The sequence below is a fragment of the Mastacembelus armatus genome, chromosome 4 (assembly GCF_900324485.2).
Source record: "Mastacembelus armatus chromosome 4, fMasArm1.2, whole genome shotgun sequence".
In the NCBI taxonomy this organism is placed as follows: domain Eukaryota; kingdom Metazoa; phylum Chordata; class Actinopteri; order Synbranchiformes; family Mastacembelidae; genus Mastacembelus; species Mastacembelus armatus.
The window spans coordinates 3,505,925-3,520,903 of record NC_046636.1 but is presented as its reverse complement, the minus strand read 5'-3'; the positions used below and the strand labels follow the sequence as shown (position 1 = coordinate 3,520,903).

The following is a 14,979-nucleotide window of genomic DNA, read 5'->3' as shown; positions in this document are numbered from 1 at the left end:
TCATGTTTGGGATGCTCTGGATCGGTGTATACGACATCGTGTTCCAGTTCCTGTCAATACCCAGCAACTTCACACAGCCATTGAAGAGGAGTGGACTAACAATCAACAACCTGATCAACTCTATGCGAAGGAGATGTGTTGCACTGCGTGAGGCAAATGGTGGTCACACCAGATACTGACTGGTTTTCAGACCCCCCAATACAGTAAAACTGCACATTTTAGAGTGGCCTTTCACTGTGGGCAGCCTAAGGCACACCTGAGCAATAATCATGCTTGTCCACCTGTGAAGTGGATGGACTATCTCGGCAAAGGAGAAGTGCTCACTAACACAGATTTAGACAGATTTGTGAACAATATTATTTTGCGTTTATAATTTTGGTCAGTATATGGTGAAGGGTTTTTTTCACCCACACCACTTGAACGCAGCATGAGCGTCTAACTGGGTCACGTGAGATGCTCCGCTAAGAATGCAGTGACGTGGTAGAGTTCCGTTAGTGGAGCGGTGTCTCACAGACAGCCTGCCCGGGCCAGCGACTGCCCCGCTCGGCTGTGAAATCCGACAGGGGTCGGTCCAAGACGGAGCAGCAGAAAGATCCAAAGGAAGAAAAAGAAGGAGGAGCGGACCGACAAAGCCGAGACGGAAGGGGTGGTGGTAGACGAGTAATTGTTTTGGAACATGTTTTGGCAGTGAACAGACTCAGAGGTGGGAGGGGATATCTTTTTTTTTTTTTTATTCCTTTTATTCGCCATCGCTTTCACTTCGCCTCCACCGCACATCAGTTTCCCGAGGATGGTGAAGGAGCAGCCGCGCTCCCGCTGCTCTCTGCTGCTCTCTCCTATTTCCAGATCGGGCTCCGGATAAACGTGCGCGGATGCTGTGGTGGTGGTGCTCTCTCTCTCTCTCTCTCTCTCTCTCTCTCTCTCTCTCTCTCCCTGTTTTTACATTAAATAACACATCTGGAAAAGGAGACGAACTTGGAAAAGCTCAGGAAAGAAGAGTGAAGCAGCGAAATATTTGTGAAGTAGTGAGGCAGAGGGGAGCTGGGGTGCATCACGGACACAAGGAGCAAACACAAGCCAGAAACCCGCAGGTTTGTTGAGCCTGTGGGGATGAGGACGAGGACGGACCGCGCACATCCAAGGTGTCACTGTGATTAGAGGAGCCGGGAGAGGAGAGGCTTAAAGCCCTGCTTGTTTCCAGCCGAAGGAGGCGGCGATGGCGGGTACAGGCGCCCAGCCGACCGCAGCCCTGTCAGCAGCAGCATGAGGAGGAGGTAGGCAGCCCTGTACGTCTCATCGGGTCTCCACATCCTCATTTTTCATTTAGCCTTTCCCGCCCTCCCCTCTTCTCCATTACATCCAGCCATCCACCTTTCCCGGCCTCCTTGACAAGTAGCCATTCATCCATCAATACATTTCTCCATCTATGCCCTTTCCCCCGTGTCCCAACATCCTGCACCTCCTCTCCATCAGGCACCTTCTGGACACCCAGTGGCGCCCTAAAATCCTGCAGAGCCCCCTTAAGGCAGGTGTTTAAGAAAGGTGTAAAATTACTTTGACTTCGCTACTTCAATCCCCAAGGATCAATGCTTGAAGACAGGTAACATTCTTCCTTATCCATTGTTTTATTTCAGATTCCTGAAAGTGCAATCAGATGGACGTCAGCAGTCCATTCTGTGTTCATTTACATAACTCAAGTTTAGGCAACACCTCAGTGGAGCTGCCAAGAGGCAAGGCCAGGGAGTTTCCATTGATCCAGTTCAATTAACAGGGCTTTTTATCCACTTCATCATGTCCAACTGTCTCAGCTATTTGGCACTGGAGTCTGTGTGTGCTTAGGGATATCTGCTAACTGCTGAGATGAACATTAAAAATAAAAATTAAAATCAACAGCTAAGCTCACCATCTGGGTGTTCGGGCTGCTCACTAAACTATGAAACTTTAATGGGGTCTAATTTCCGAACCACCTCATGATGTATTGCTGTGGCGTCCGAGCCGACATCCCTGTAACAGTAAAAGCGAGGAGGTGAATATGGCCAGGGCTTTATTAACAAAGTAGAAATACTGCTAGAATTAAATCCACTGGTAAAAGTTGGCAGCAGCACAACGAGGAGTGGACATCACTCTCGCTGAGTGGAAGAAAATCAGTCATATAATATTTACAACAGCTACAGTGGCTCAGAGCTGCCAAAGCTTTATTTCCCAGAGGTCTCTTGTATTTTTAAGTCCAGCTTTAAGAGGCTGCCCGAGCCTTTGTTACAGCCTTTTTTAAATGACAAATGAACCTAAATGTTGCACCGAACCACTGTGGTATAAGGTTTCAACCTGTGCATTAAAGGGTCAGACGCATAAAGTACAAGACAATTCAGATTTCTGCCGACACACCAGCACAACGAAGGTGAATGTAACACTGAAAAGGTGCGGATTTTAAAATTTGTGGCTGCAGCTGTTGCACAATGATTGTTTATTCTGCCTTGTTCCCTTTTTGATTATTTTGCTTCTAAAAACAACAGAAAACAACCAAAAATGTTCCCTCATGAGGCGTCTTCAAACAGCTTTTCTGATCAAAACAACAGGCTAAAATGCAAATATATTCAGTTTACTATCACATTAGACTGGGTTTGGTCTTTTTTAAGCACAACTTACCAATTACCAAAATAGTTGCTGATTAATTATCTGCTGAGTAACTAATTCATTAATGAGCATACTGTGTCAAAGCTAAAGATATTCAATGGTAAGAAGTAAATGTCCTGTTAGTTAATACACAGATGGCACAGATTTTGTTGGAACTAGTCAAAACAAAGCTCCTCTTTACTGAACTGAAGTGGCAGCAGAATTTCCCGGAGACATTTGCCTTAAAATCTGTTATGAAAACAGCCTCCAGAGCTAGATAGCAATATAGGTGTCATTTGTAATTTGGGTGAACTGACCCTTTACGAATCAGATGTGGTTATCTTGTGTGATGTGGGCTCCAGTGGCCTGGCCCAGATCTGCCCAGCTTCTAGTGCTGAAAAAAACACAGCTGGCCATCCTGTGTCACTCATCTGCTCTGAAACACTTAGCGGGGAAGCAACCCTCATCCTCCCAGTGGTCCTATCCTAGTTGAGCTTGATAAACAACAAATACTTTCAAATGGTCAGCTCACTCAAATGTCCTTCTTCACTGCTTCTCTCCGGGATTATTTCTTCGATACAAAGTTTCCTGTGAAAACTACAAAAAGGCCGTAAAGTCAAAAACAGAAGCACACGTTTTTTAGATATTGTTTGACCACCACAAATTTCAAAAGATAAAACTGGAACTGCATGAATGAACAACAGTGAGTGAGGTACAAAACAACAAGAACTGTATCTTTAAAAAGACACGAAGACAACAGACTTACACACACACAACACACACACAACACACACACAACACACACACAGGTACACGTACGCCAAAAAAGAAAGAACTGAATCAGTGGACAGCACCACCTGTTGTTAAATCAGAAACTGGACAAAACCAATGCATTTAAACATTATTGTCCACATACGAATAAACAAATGATTACACTTCAGCAAATGTATTTATTTTAAAGTACTGTGACTTATTTAATTTTTTTTTCTGAAGCTGTTCTACCAATGGCTTCCATTGTGGGGCAAATTGAGGAAGGATCGGATTAAATGCAATGACTAATTTCATTAATAATATATATGACTATGCACCGACCAGCTGTAACACCTGCACAGCACATGTTGAGACCAAGACTGCTTGACAACTAAACCTGTAAGAAGCCTCAAAGTGTTAATAACGAAACATTTACATTTGCTCAAAACCTCATACCTCACAAGAAGGACTTCAGATGGACAGAGTAAAAGTTAGAGAAAGACATCACCACCCTTCACCTTGATTTCACTTGTTTTCCTGGTATTTAGACTGTAAACAATACTCAGAAAATATGTATACTATATGTAACTATAACCTGAAGCTGTGTTTGCTGCTATGAAGCTGTCAGACATTAACATTTTACAAAAAAAAAAACAAATTCATTGACAAAACAATGGGCAACTGAATCCATAATAAAAAATAAAAAAAATCCCTTAAAATGAGGATTCTCATTCAGTCACAACATTCATGGTTTCTTTATTAAAGTAGCATTTTGTTATGTGGTCTTCGTCAAGGGGTCCTGTAGGACGCCTGAGCGTTCTTTACCCTGATGAAAGCCATGGGCCACAACACTACTTTCACATTAAAATAAATCATAAATGTACTGTAACAGCTGAATGAGGACTGCTGCTTGAAGGCAATGTTATTAAATTAAACGGGAACCTCACTCAGCCACATAATCAGGCTGGCCTGTTTCAATAAAGCTGAATTTAACCTCTAACTTCAGTGAACAGCCACTCTAAACGGCTCACAAATGAGAAGTGTACATTTCCTGAGGAAAATGTGTCACTATCACAAAATGCAATGTTTTGCTGAATGAAGGTCACATCCTCATTGACATAAGCAAAGCTTGTGTTGCAGCAGGCACTTTGTTGAGGCAAAAAGACAGACAGAGCTGTTTATGTAGATGTGAACATAGGGAACCAAACAGTGGGAAAATGTGTACATACACCATCGCATAAAGTTTTTTCCTCTTTTTGTTTAGTTTTTTTTTTTTTTTTTGTTTTCCAAGGTTTGAAACTCATGTGGTGACAGAGACAACGTTATAATGTATGCCTAGTATGTCACTCCCCCAGCCTTCGCTCTGATTACTGACCGCTGCAAAATCGCTGGGGCTTTAATTAGTGCTAGTGTAACTAATTGGCTTGCATAGACGTGACATTGATGCGAGGCAAAAAAATGAATTAATGAGAAGAGGCATTGGCAGAATAAATGGAACTGCTAAAAAGTAAAAGTGGATGCCTGATCTCGCGGTGGAATTGGTATTTACATGGAAAACAAAACAACAAAGTCATACACTCAACAATTCGTGGCTGTCTGCTTCTTGCATGTGAGGTTAGGTTGGTGTAGGGGGATGTGGGCATTCATTACATGTGAGTATCCCTGCATACATGTGTATTTCTGTCTATATGTGCCTGTTTGTGTGCATACTTCATTAGAGCTCATGTAACTAGATGTTCATTTAGTTGACAGTAGAAATCTCTCAAGCGCTGGATATGCTTCCATGTAAAGTATGTTAACCTTTAAAACAAAGCCAGCCCTGGCCCCTCTCATTCTCCTGTAATTGCTTGCGCTGGGTGAGCACACTCGCCTGAAAAGGTTATCGTGTTCCTTGCCAGTTGTCATGATGAATGAGCAAACATAGGAGGAAATGAAAATTGGAAGTTTAGAAAGCCACACAAAGCTGGATTTAGCATTTGCAGAAAACAATGCTCTGTTGTTTGGTAGCTTTCAAATTTATTAAAAAGGAAGCAAACAAAATGGCAGAACAGGCAATCAGTAAATTAACACGCTCAGGAAGAAAAGATTCAAGGTTTGCACTGCTGCTACGTTAGTAATCACTGGAGTCTAGTACATACAGCCCGAAAGTTTCTACTGGCATATTCTGTTTTCTCTGGCGATGAGTTAACATGCACAGCAACAATGACCTATGTTTCTACTGTGTTTTTTGTGTATCTGCATTATATTTTGTGCCTGTGAACACAAAAATATATAATTACGTGTGCAGTGCTCGGAGTGCATATGATTATATATAATGCACAGTAAATTTTGTGTTTATGCAAATTGTTGTTTACCTTCCAAGTCAGAGAATCAATGTGTGAATATATGATCGCCCTTGTGCCTCCCTTGGTGCACAAATCCCAGTGGACAACAGATGCAATCATTCGCATCTGCATTGTGGCATGTTTGTATGATTGCATGTGTACAGTTATATGCATGCGTTCTTGTATGTATCTGTGTCTGCTTGTGTCAGAAGATCAGGCAGCCTGTGTGGTCTCAGTATTAACTGCAGGCAGCATTGATAAGCTGATGGTGCAAGGTAAAGGCTGTTATCGCCAGGGGCCAACTCGGGCTTCGGCACCATTGCCTGCTGGACCCTGAAAACTCATTTTGACAGATGCATCTCCTCCCTAGCTGTCAACGTACGGTGGGGGGCTGATGACACTCCTTCGCCCAAGCAGCTCACAGTACCGTTAGCCGGCACCATGTTGTGCGAACCTGCAATTTATACTTCTGCTTCAGGCATTAAGCTGAATAATGATATGCAAGAGGCAACTACTGTCACACCATGCTAGCACCAGTTTCTAGTTTCCACAAAGAACTTTATAGAACGTTTTCTATTCTGCCCTATTTTTAGGTGGTCTTTACTGTGAGATGGGTTTGTGATGATCTAGGAAATGTTCCCAGGAAGCAATAGGAAATGTGCTCATTTATACAGCTGTGTTGACTGTGAGATTGAATTATCATGAAAATGTGTGTTATGCTGTAGTTGAACAAGGCACACTTCTGGATGCACCTTTTTTCAACCGTGCACAATAATTTTTGCAACAGCAATCTCCCCTTCTGTTGTTGACATGGTCACAACGGTATTCTCTAAATCTCCCATTTTCTTTGCCCAGAGAGCCACATCCCCAGAGGCTGCTGTGTTCTACATCCCTGTCCAATCAAAGATGATACCACACTGTCATATTGATTCAACTTTTCCCCTTTCAAAATGTTAGGTCAGCTTACCGACAGAGCCATTTACCATAGCGGCCACTGCATTGACAGAAAGCTCTAATTGGGGCTTTTGCATCTGGAAGAAATTAATTCAGAATTGCTGTGTGTCAAAATCAACTGTAAATAAAATGATTAAGAAATAAGCTCTGCTCCCCACAAGTAGAACTCACATCAGCAATTCACACAACAGACAGGTGGCTCAGTGCCAGGGAATATGAGTTGCTTTTTGAATCAGTGCCAAGAATGTTTTTCTGTTTCTTTTTTCTCTTTTCAGATTAGAGAGAGCAAACACAGAGGAGGTGACCCTTATCATATCCTGAAGGAGACGAGACATAGAGCATGACCCGGTGTTTGTCTACAGTGCCAAAGAAGAGCCAGAGAGTCATTGCCTTTCCATCTCCACCCGGAGACCTTTTAACCCTGCACCGAGCTGCGCTGGGGGGCTCAAATGTTCCCCTGACTCCACCAGGAGGCTCACTCCAACCCATCTGCCAGCTCAGATAACCCTCTGATTGTTGGAAACCACATGTTTGAGGTGACTGTATGTGACCGCCGCCGCCCATTCCCGAGCAGCAGCAGCCTCCTGCGACCTCAATCTGTACCATGCAGTGGAGACGGCGGCACTGCTGTCCCATCAAGATGACCTGGACCGTGAAGCGCTCGCTATTTCGGACCCATGTAGCCGGCCTCCTCTCGCTGGCTCTGCTCTTCACCCTCTTCTTATTTTTTAGCCACCAAGACTGGCTCCCCGGACGCAGTGGGCCTCGGGAAAACCCGCTAACCTACACCATCAGAGGCTTCCGCAGTCCCAAGGGAGAAGTCAACCAGAGCAGCTCCCTGAGGAGCCTATGGAGGGAGACTGGGTATGTAGCACCAAAACCTCTGCTAAACCTCAGCTCTCAGCAGGCAGAGGGGGCAGCAGGAGAGGCAGGGGGAGGGGCTGTTGGAGGAGGAGCACGGATGGGCGTGATGGGGCTTGGAGACTCTATGAGCACCAATAACAGCTTACAGAAGGAGATGGGTGTAGGCGGAAGGCTCAGCGCACAGCCATACCGCTACATCCTGAATGAGCCCTTCAAGTGTAGGGACAGCATGCCCTTTCTCATCCTCCTTATTGCTGCAGAACCCGGACAAGCTGATGCCCGCAACGCCATTCGCCAGACGTGGGGGAATGAGAGCATAGCAATGGGTCTTGGGTTTGTCCGTCTTTTCCTTCTTGGCACAGGAAAGAGCTCAGACACTCTTCTCCAGAGCAGCATCGAAGAAGAGAGCCATCTTTACCACGACATCATCCAACAGGACTATCAGGACACTTACTACAACCTGACCATCAAAACCCTGATGGGCATGAACTGGGTGGCCACCTATTGCCCACATGCTTCATATGTGATGAAGACAGACAGCGATATGTTTGTCAATACTGAATATCTCATCCAAAAGCTGCTGAAGCCCGAGCTGCCTCCCAAGCAGAGGTACTTTACTGGCTACCTGATGAGGGGCTATGCGCCAAACCGAAACAAGGACAGCAAGTGGTACATGCCACCGGAACTATACCCAAGTGAGCGCTACCCAATATTTTGCTCAGGCACAGGGTACGTGTTCTCAGGGGATATGGCCGAGCTGATCTACCAGGCCTCTCTCAGCATACGCAGGCTGCACTTGGAGGACGTTTATGTGGGTATCTGCCTGGCGAAGCTGCGCATCGACCCAGTGCCGCCTCCCAACGAGTTCCTCTTCAACCACTGGCGGGTGTCTTACTCCAGTTGTAAGTACAGTCACCTGATCACCTCACATCAGTTTCACCCCAATGAACTCATCAAGTACTGGAATCACTTGCAGAGCAACAAGCACAATGCCTGTATCAACATGACCAAGGAAAAGAACGGCAGGTACAGACACCGAAAGTTTCACGGAGAGAGGCCTCCGTGATGTATCCTGTGACTACCACCCTCCGCAAAAAAAGAAAGGGGTGCACTGTAACTAGAGGAAATGGAGGGCAGGTTGAGCTCAGCACTATACACTACAAGAAAAAAAGCACATTGTTTTTGGTATTGTGTACAGTCTATGATCGAAACTATTTTTTTAATTTGAGAAAAAAAATGTTAAATATTGTAAACCTATTGAGCTATTTCTAAAAGGGAGTTCAGAGGACATGTCTGTAATGTGGAGCATGCACAGAAGTGCTGCAACTCAAGAGTGTTTATGAAAATTCAGGTGCCAACAGAAAGGTATTAATTCATGCTACAGTTAATATAAGGATTCTACTTAAAGGAATAGTACCTTATGTCACACTCTACAAATCTAAAATGAAAAAAAGACAATTGTGTTTACGCAAATAAAGGGAAATGTTCATGTATTCTGTCGAGAGTTACACTACCTAAATATGAATGAAAGTATCAGACGTTGACCAGTTATGCTGCCCTGTTTCTCAGTGCTTACTTTACAGATTTATCAAAGAACATAAGCCTAAAGAGATGGTTTATCTGTCATATACTGTATTTTATTTTCAAAAAAAATCTACATGAAAACACTCAGAATCACATCAGAGATGACTGAGATTGTATTTTTTAAAGCTTTACATTGAGTATAACTCTGCACTTGAATCAATTAATTAAATGTAATGAAGTCAGTTTGTAGTTGTGTATTTTCTCTGCAATCCTTCATCTTTACTTTATTAACGCTGTTTACTGTTCATTTACAGCAGATAATCTATAGTTCAGCTACAACTGAGGCATCAGTGGAATTTTACCTATCACTAATTTAAAATGCCTGAACTTGAGAGATATTAGCAGGTTGTTCTTATTCTTTACGCTGTGTAAAGGCTGGGTGTAACACTTGACAGCTGGAACTGAACTAGCTGTGACTAGGTAATTGATCACACTGTTTTAGTTTGGATTTAGTTAAGGTTGAAGAGTCAGCTAATACGAATTAGTAAGTCAGTCCTGAAGTGCAGGAGGGACAAATGAGCATCCAGTGTGTAGTCCAGTTCAGGCTCCTTTACATCACTGAAAGTTGCAATAAAAAGAATTTCACATCATTTCATCTTAATGTGATAGCCCCATTGTCTTCATATTTGTTGTTTCCCCCTGTATGACAACTGGTGGTTTGCAGCGGTGCAATCATACGATCGAAAAACATAATTCCAAATGAACCAGGCAAATAATGTGTATTTTTCTAAAGACACAACTGCTGATCATTAATAAAAGGTAATATTGTATTCAGTGGACCATAAACATCTTCTACATCCCCAGGGAATATAACATATTCTGCAGAAAAACACCTACGTTTAGATTTAAATTAAAAATGAATGCATATGATTTTGAAACATTTAGCCTGTGCACACGAGTATTTACGAATGTATGTGCATGTTGGGATGAAGGGAGGCATAAATAAATGCACACTCCAGTGCTCAGGGCCACCAAAAAAAGAGAGCATATAAAATTGGGTGATGAGTTGAAATAGCTAAATTAAAGTAATCTAATTAAACTAATGGAGAGCAGACACTCCTGCACTTTTTCCACAGACTTCACTACATATCTGTCAGTCTGGTTTAATCACCTATACGTTCGAGTGATTCTGTTTAGGGAGCTGTAAAATGGGTAAAGTTCACGCAGGAATCTCAGCCACTAATCACTGAAGGGAAGGAAGCTGAGAAGGTGAAGACTCGAAAAAGAGAAAATATCAAGATGTTGATCTCAGATAAATGCTACCATAACAAGGAATTATTTAACGCTTAAGCAAGACACAACAGCTTTACAGGTTACTTTGCACGTTCTCATGTCACCAGAGTTTCTGCCATTATTTCAACCTCAGTTCGACAGTAACTGTAACAGTTTCGGAATATTTTTAGGTATAAAATATATAATTATCTCAAAACAAAGCAAAGTCTCTCAGCACACATTTCTATATTTACAACCAGTCTGTTTCACATACATTGATGTTGCAAACTGTTAATTGTCATACAATAGGAAAATGACAGTCAATGTTTTGCTTGCTTTCAGATTATCTCTGGAAACATGTAAAGGACCGAGTTATACATCACCTATGACTGTATATTCTTTCTCAATGACATGATCCTTAGTATCTTCAGTTCTTGTGGCAAGAAGCTCATTCTTTAAGTGTCAGAAAAATTCCTGAATGAAATCCCTGTAGTATTTAGTATATAGTTTCTCCTGGTTACTTGGAACTATCAGCCTGGACCTACTGTGGTACACAGACAAACAGAGAAACAGGAGAAGTATTCTCTTCAATTATTATTATTCAGTCTACAATTTTCATAGATGTGCACAAGCACACACATACTGGGCAGCAGAAGCAGGTACCCCCCTTTCACAGCACGATGCAAAGTATAGTCTGGCAGTATATGGTGCAATTATTTTATACATACAATGGTTACCTCAAGTTAGATTTGATATTAGTAGGTTCTAAAATTAACTGAGCTGACTGCAGTTGTGTTGACAATATGAATTTCTGGCAGTGTCTGTGTAAAAGCACATTAAGGTAAAAAGAGCCAGTGTCTGCTATCAACTGCTTCTAGACGACGATTCACGCCAGCTCTTTGAGGGCGCTGGGCATTGTTCAACAACTTGAACTTGATGTCCTGCTGGTGACAGACTCAATGTAAGATTTACTTTAGGAGAGCTCTTTAGCTAAATAAACTTGTGAAATGTAACACAGCTACATGCTATGGCTGAAGTTGCTATCACTGACTCAATTATTTGATTCTACACCATTTTTGTGGGTTTGGATTATGCTTCATGCACATTTTTCATATCCAAAAACAGAACTTAACTGAGTAGAACTTATTTAACATCCTGGAAATGTGATCATATACAATATCATCATGAACCACCATGGGTTTGAGGTGCAACCAGTCAACTTCTCTTGACCCTTTCATATCATCATGAAAGCAGTTTTTCCCTGTGAGCTCACATAACCCATCAGTATAACCAAGTACAGTTGAACCCAATAATTCAATCATAATTTTGCATGTTTTAATCCAAGTTCATCCTGCAATGGAAGATTTTCTCTTTATGAATTTCATGCAGATTTTTGTTCTCCATGACCTTTGTGAAGACTGTTGCTGGAGCACCCGTTTGTTTTGCATTTTGTCTAAAACACCTGGACTGAGAATTTACTTATCAGCCTGCTCCTCAGTTACTGTGCCTGCTGTCAGGGACAGGTCTGAACTTATTCTGGCAGCATCTGTACTCATTCTGATAATACAATATATAAATACACCTGTACTTTCTTTTGTCACACTCTTGACAGACTGTCTTAGACTCTGGATTGACTGCTGACATCTTTGCAAAGATAAAAAAAAAAAAAAAATGCACAGAAAAGTCTGTTCAGTCTCTAATATGTTAATTTCAGATTCTGCATAAAAAAAACAGGTTACTCAGGAAGCATCTTCTATATATTCCACTGTCACAAATCAGGTTTGCAGATAAAACACAAAAATAGGCAATAAGTTTTATTCCGGTTGTGCTTTGCCCAGTCATAATAAGCACTGATATAGCCCCATTCCTGTGGACATATAGGCTGCAACAGTTACTTTAACAAGGTTTAAGTCAAATTTTTACCACCATACCTATGGGCTCATACTCTATACTCCATGAGTTTTCTATAGGTGAGTCTGACAAATATAGTCCAGTTCATTTAAGTAAATCTTTAACTGTTTCTACTTTACCCAATGTGGTCAAGTTTCCATCTTGTATACCATATCCAGCTGTATGCAAATGTTTTGCCAATGCTAGTCAAAGTACATATTTTGCTTTGATTTGGATGTGAAAAGGAGTAAAAAAGAACATCTGCTGCAAAAGGAACTAAAATTAGCATTTCTTTCCAAATGTCCATGCACTGTAACTGTTTTAAATTTCATCTCTACATTTACTACCATACAAAATGTCTTTAACCTTCATTCATGATGTCTTTCATTTCAGCAGAAACACATATTTCAGTCAGTTTTTCTTCCATTAATTTGATAATGACAGAGAACTAAAATTTTGTTGAGAATAATTTGTCAACAATAAAACCAATTTGCTGCTTCAAGTGCTGATTGAAAGCAGTTATAAGAGGTAATTTATAAAAACGTAAATATTAATGTACCACAGAGAATGGACTGGCCAGCCTTTGGGTCTTTCATTAAACCATACCCTGCCGTACCACATAGTAAAAATGTCCTATAGAGTGACTACACAGAAAGGTCCCTTTTAAAGTCCCTGTCATTCCAGCACGGTGCAATTCATGAAACAGTCAACTCAGGTTTTCATCACCCTCCATTAGTAATGATTAAAGTCATGGCTCAAAGCAAGAGGATATTGGGAACAAGGTTTGATATCATTCATGCATGTCCCATGCAATCAGCCCAGCAGATTACCAGCATCCGGCCACACTCAACCGTTCAACAAATGGTGAAATGAAGGAGAGCAAGGGGAGGGGAAAGGGATTGGGAAAGAAGAGGAAAAAAAGAAGTGAGAAGAAAAGCTGCAGCAGAGACCAATAGACTGGTCTGCTTCTGGGGAGGGGAAGATGCATTACAGGATGAAGTGCAGGAAAGTAAGGAGTGAAGGCAGACGACTATACACATAAAAGAGGAAAGGATGAGGAGGAAAGAGAAAAATAGCGGGAAGGAGGTAGTGATGAATGAAGGGAAAAGGAGCAGTGACTGATCAGTATTGAAAACCTGTGCTGCTGTAAATGTGGTATAAAGGGCTAACAGTGGAAATGGATTGAGATGTCTGCTGTGATGGAGTGGAGGCTGTGGCCCAGCTTTAACATCATAGGTCACTGTTCCTGAGAAACCAGAGAAGAGAAAATACACTTGAGGAAGAGACAAATCTCCTGACCTTTCCATAACAGCCTGGCCTGGAATCTGACTAATACCTTTCTGTGGGCGTGACTGACAAATACTAATGGAAGATTCAGGTGAAGAACAGCCAAACCAAATTTGACAAGGAATATGATAAATGTCACCTATACCTCAAAAACCATTAGCTCAGTTCTGCAGCAGGGAAATAAACATTTCAAAGCAGAGAAAATGTCTCTGTATGATAATAAGTCCTGCCTTACAAACTCAAAATGACACAATAAGAGGAGAAACTGATTGTACAAAAGAATTGCAAAGCAAGAGAAATATGTTGCTAATTTTGTTTTATTTGTAAGTCATGCTAAAGCTAACTAGCCTAGCAAAGCAGAGCAATAACTAATAGCCTCTGACTTTATGTGCATTAACACACATATTAGCATAACTTTGTGCAAGCTGAAATCATAAAGCATGCATTACATACAGTATAGATTAACCCCTTTTTTCTATGTAATATTGTCCAAAGTGAAAATGTAGTTTCAGGTATTAGTTACAGTAGAGTACAGTATAGTAGTGTAGTACTAATCTGCAGGTTAAAGCATCCAAATCTAAACTAAGACATAGTTTGTCAAGTCAAAAACCTTAAACCCTTTTCTCGCTCTGAACTGCACTATATGCTATATATGAGCTCAGTTTATGTGAAGAAAATGAAGACTGAAGAAATAAACATATATTATTATATAATATATATATATATATATTATTAAAGAATTAATCTCTAGTACTGCAGTTTTAGCATCAACTTCCACACAAATCCATTATAGTCATTACTACTGGGAGCAGGCAACATGTTTTGTGCCCTGCTGACAGAGGCTCAACTCCCTAACGCTTTAAGACAGATGGCAGATTCCAGCCAAGACTCAAGGACTCAACAATGGAGTGGTGCCAGCATTGAGCCAAAATCTATTTATAAATGTAATTTGACAGTGACACTCCACAATGCAAGAGAACTGCTGGACATCCAACCTGCCAGGACCCAGATAAACAAATCCAACCCTATTAGTACTATGAAGGAACCTCTGATGATGTGTGGTGCTGTTTGTATGGCACACTGGCCCTTAGCCACACAGATCCAAAGTTATATAATGGTCCTGAACCTGTACACAGACTGAGTTTCACAAGAAGAACAGTTAAAGCCATGCAGTGTGGTGATTCATATTTTCTCCAGTGTTGGGAAAGCATAAGCACATCCAGAAAACAAATTTAACTAAAAATATTTACTAAGGTATCAACCTGCAGCATTTAGTATAAACAAAAACTTAATGTTTTTAACGTTAATGTTAGGGTACTGACAGCACAACACTGACTATGTACTAACCAAAATGCTACTGTTAAACTTTACTCAGATCCCGAATGCACTGAAAATGTGAACCATGTCTTTTCTACGCATGAAATTTCTTGACTGGCCATGTCAAATTATCTCAATTATATGGATTAATAGTCTAATAATAAGTGGATTAAGCGTGAACCAT

General features: G+C 41.4%; 1 protein-coding gene across 4 annotated transcripts; it reads left to right on the top strand.

Annotated features, from left to right (window-relative positions):
• Positions 1-512: 512 nt before the first annotated feature.
• Positions 513-9,271, top strand: b3galt2 (UDP-Gal:betaGlcNAc beta 1,3-galactosyltransferase, polypeptide 2). 4 transcript variants are annotated; one of them, XM_026323574.1, is made up of 3 exons: positions 513-1,274; positions 1,474-1,600; positions 6,917-9,271. In XM_026323574.1, the coding sequence occupies exon 3, from the start codon at positions 7,246-7,248 to the stop codon at positions 8,569-8,571; it is 1,326 nt and encodes a 441-aa protein (XP_026179359.1). In that variant the 5' UTR covers positions 513-1,274; positions 1,474-1,600; positions 6,917-7,245; the 3' UTR covers positions 8,572-9,271. The 4 variants fall into 4 exon arrangements, with proteins under 4 accessions (XP_026179359.1, XP_026179358.1, XP_026179356.1 ...); XM_026323573.1 differs by having other exon boundaries at positions 1,364-1,600; XM_026323571.1 differs by lacking the exon at positions 1,474-1,600.
• The last annotated feature ends 5,708 nt before the right edge of the window (positions 9,272-14,979 follow it).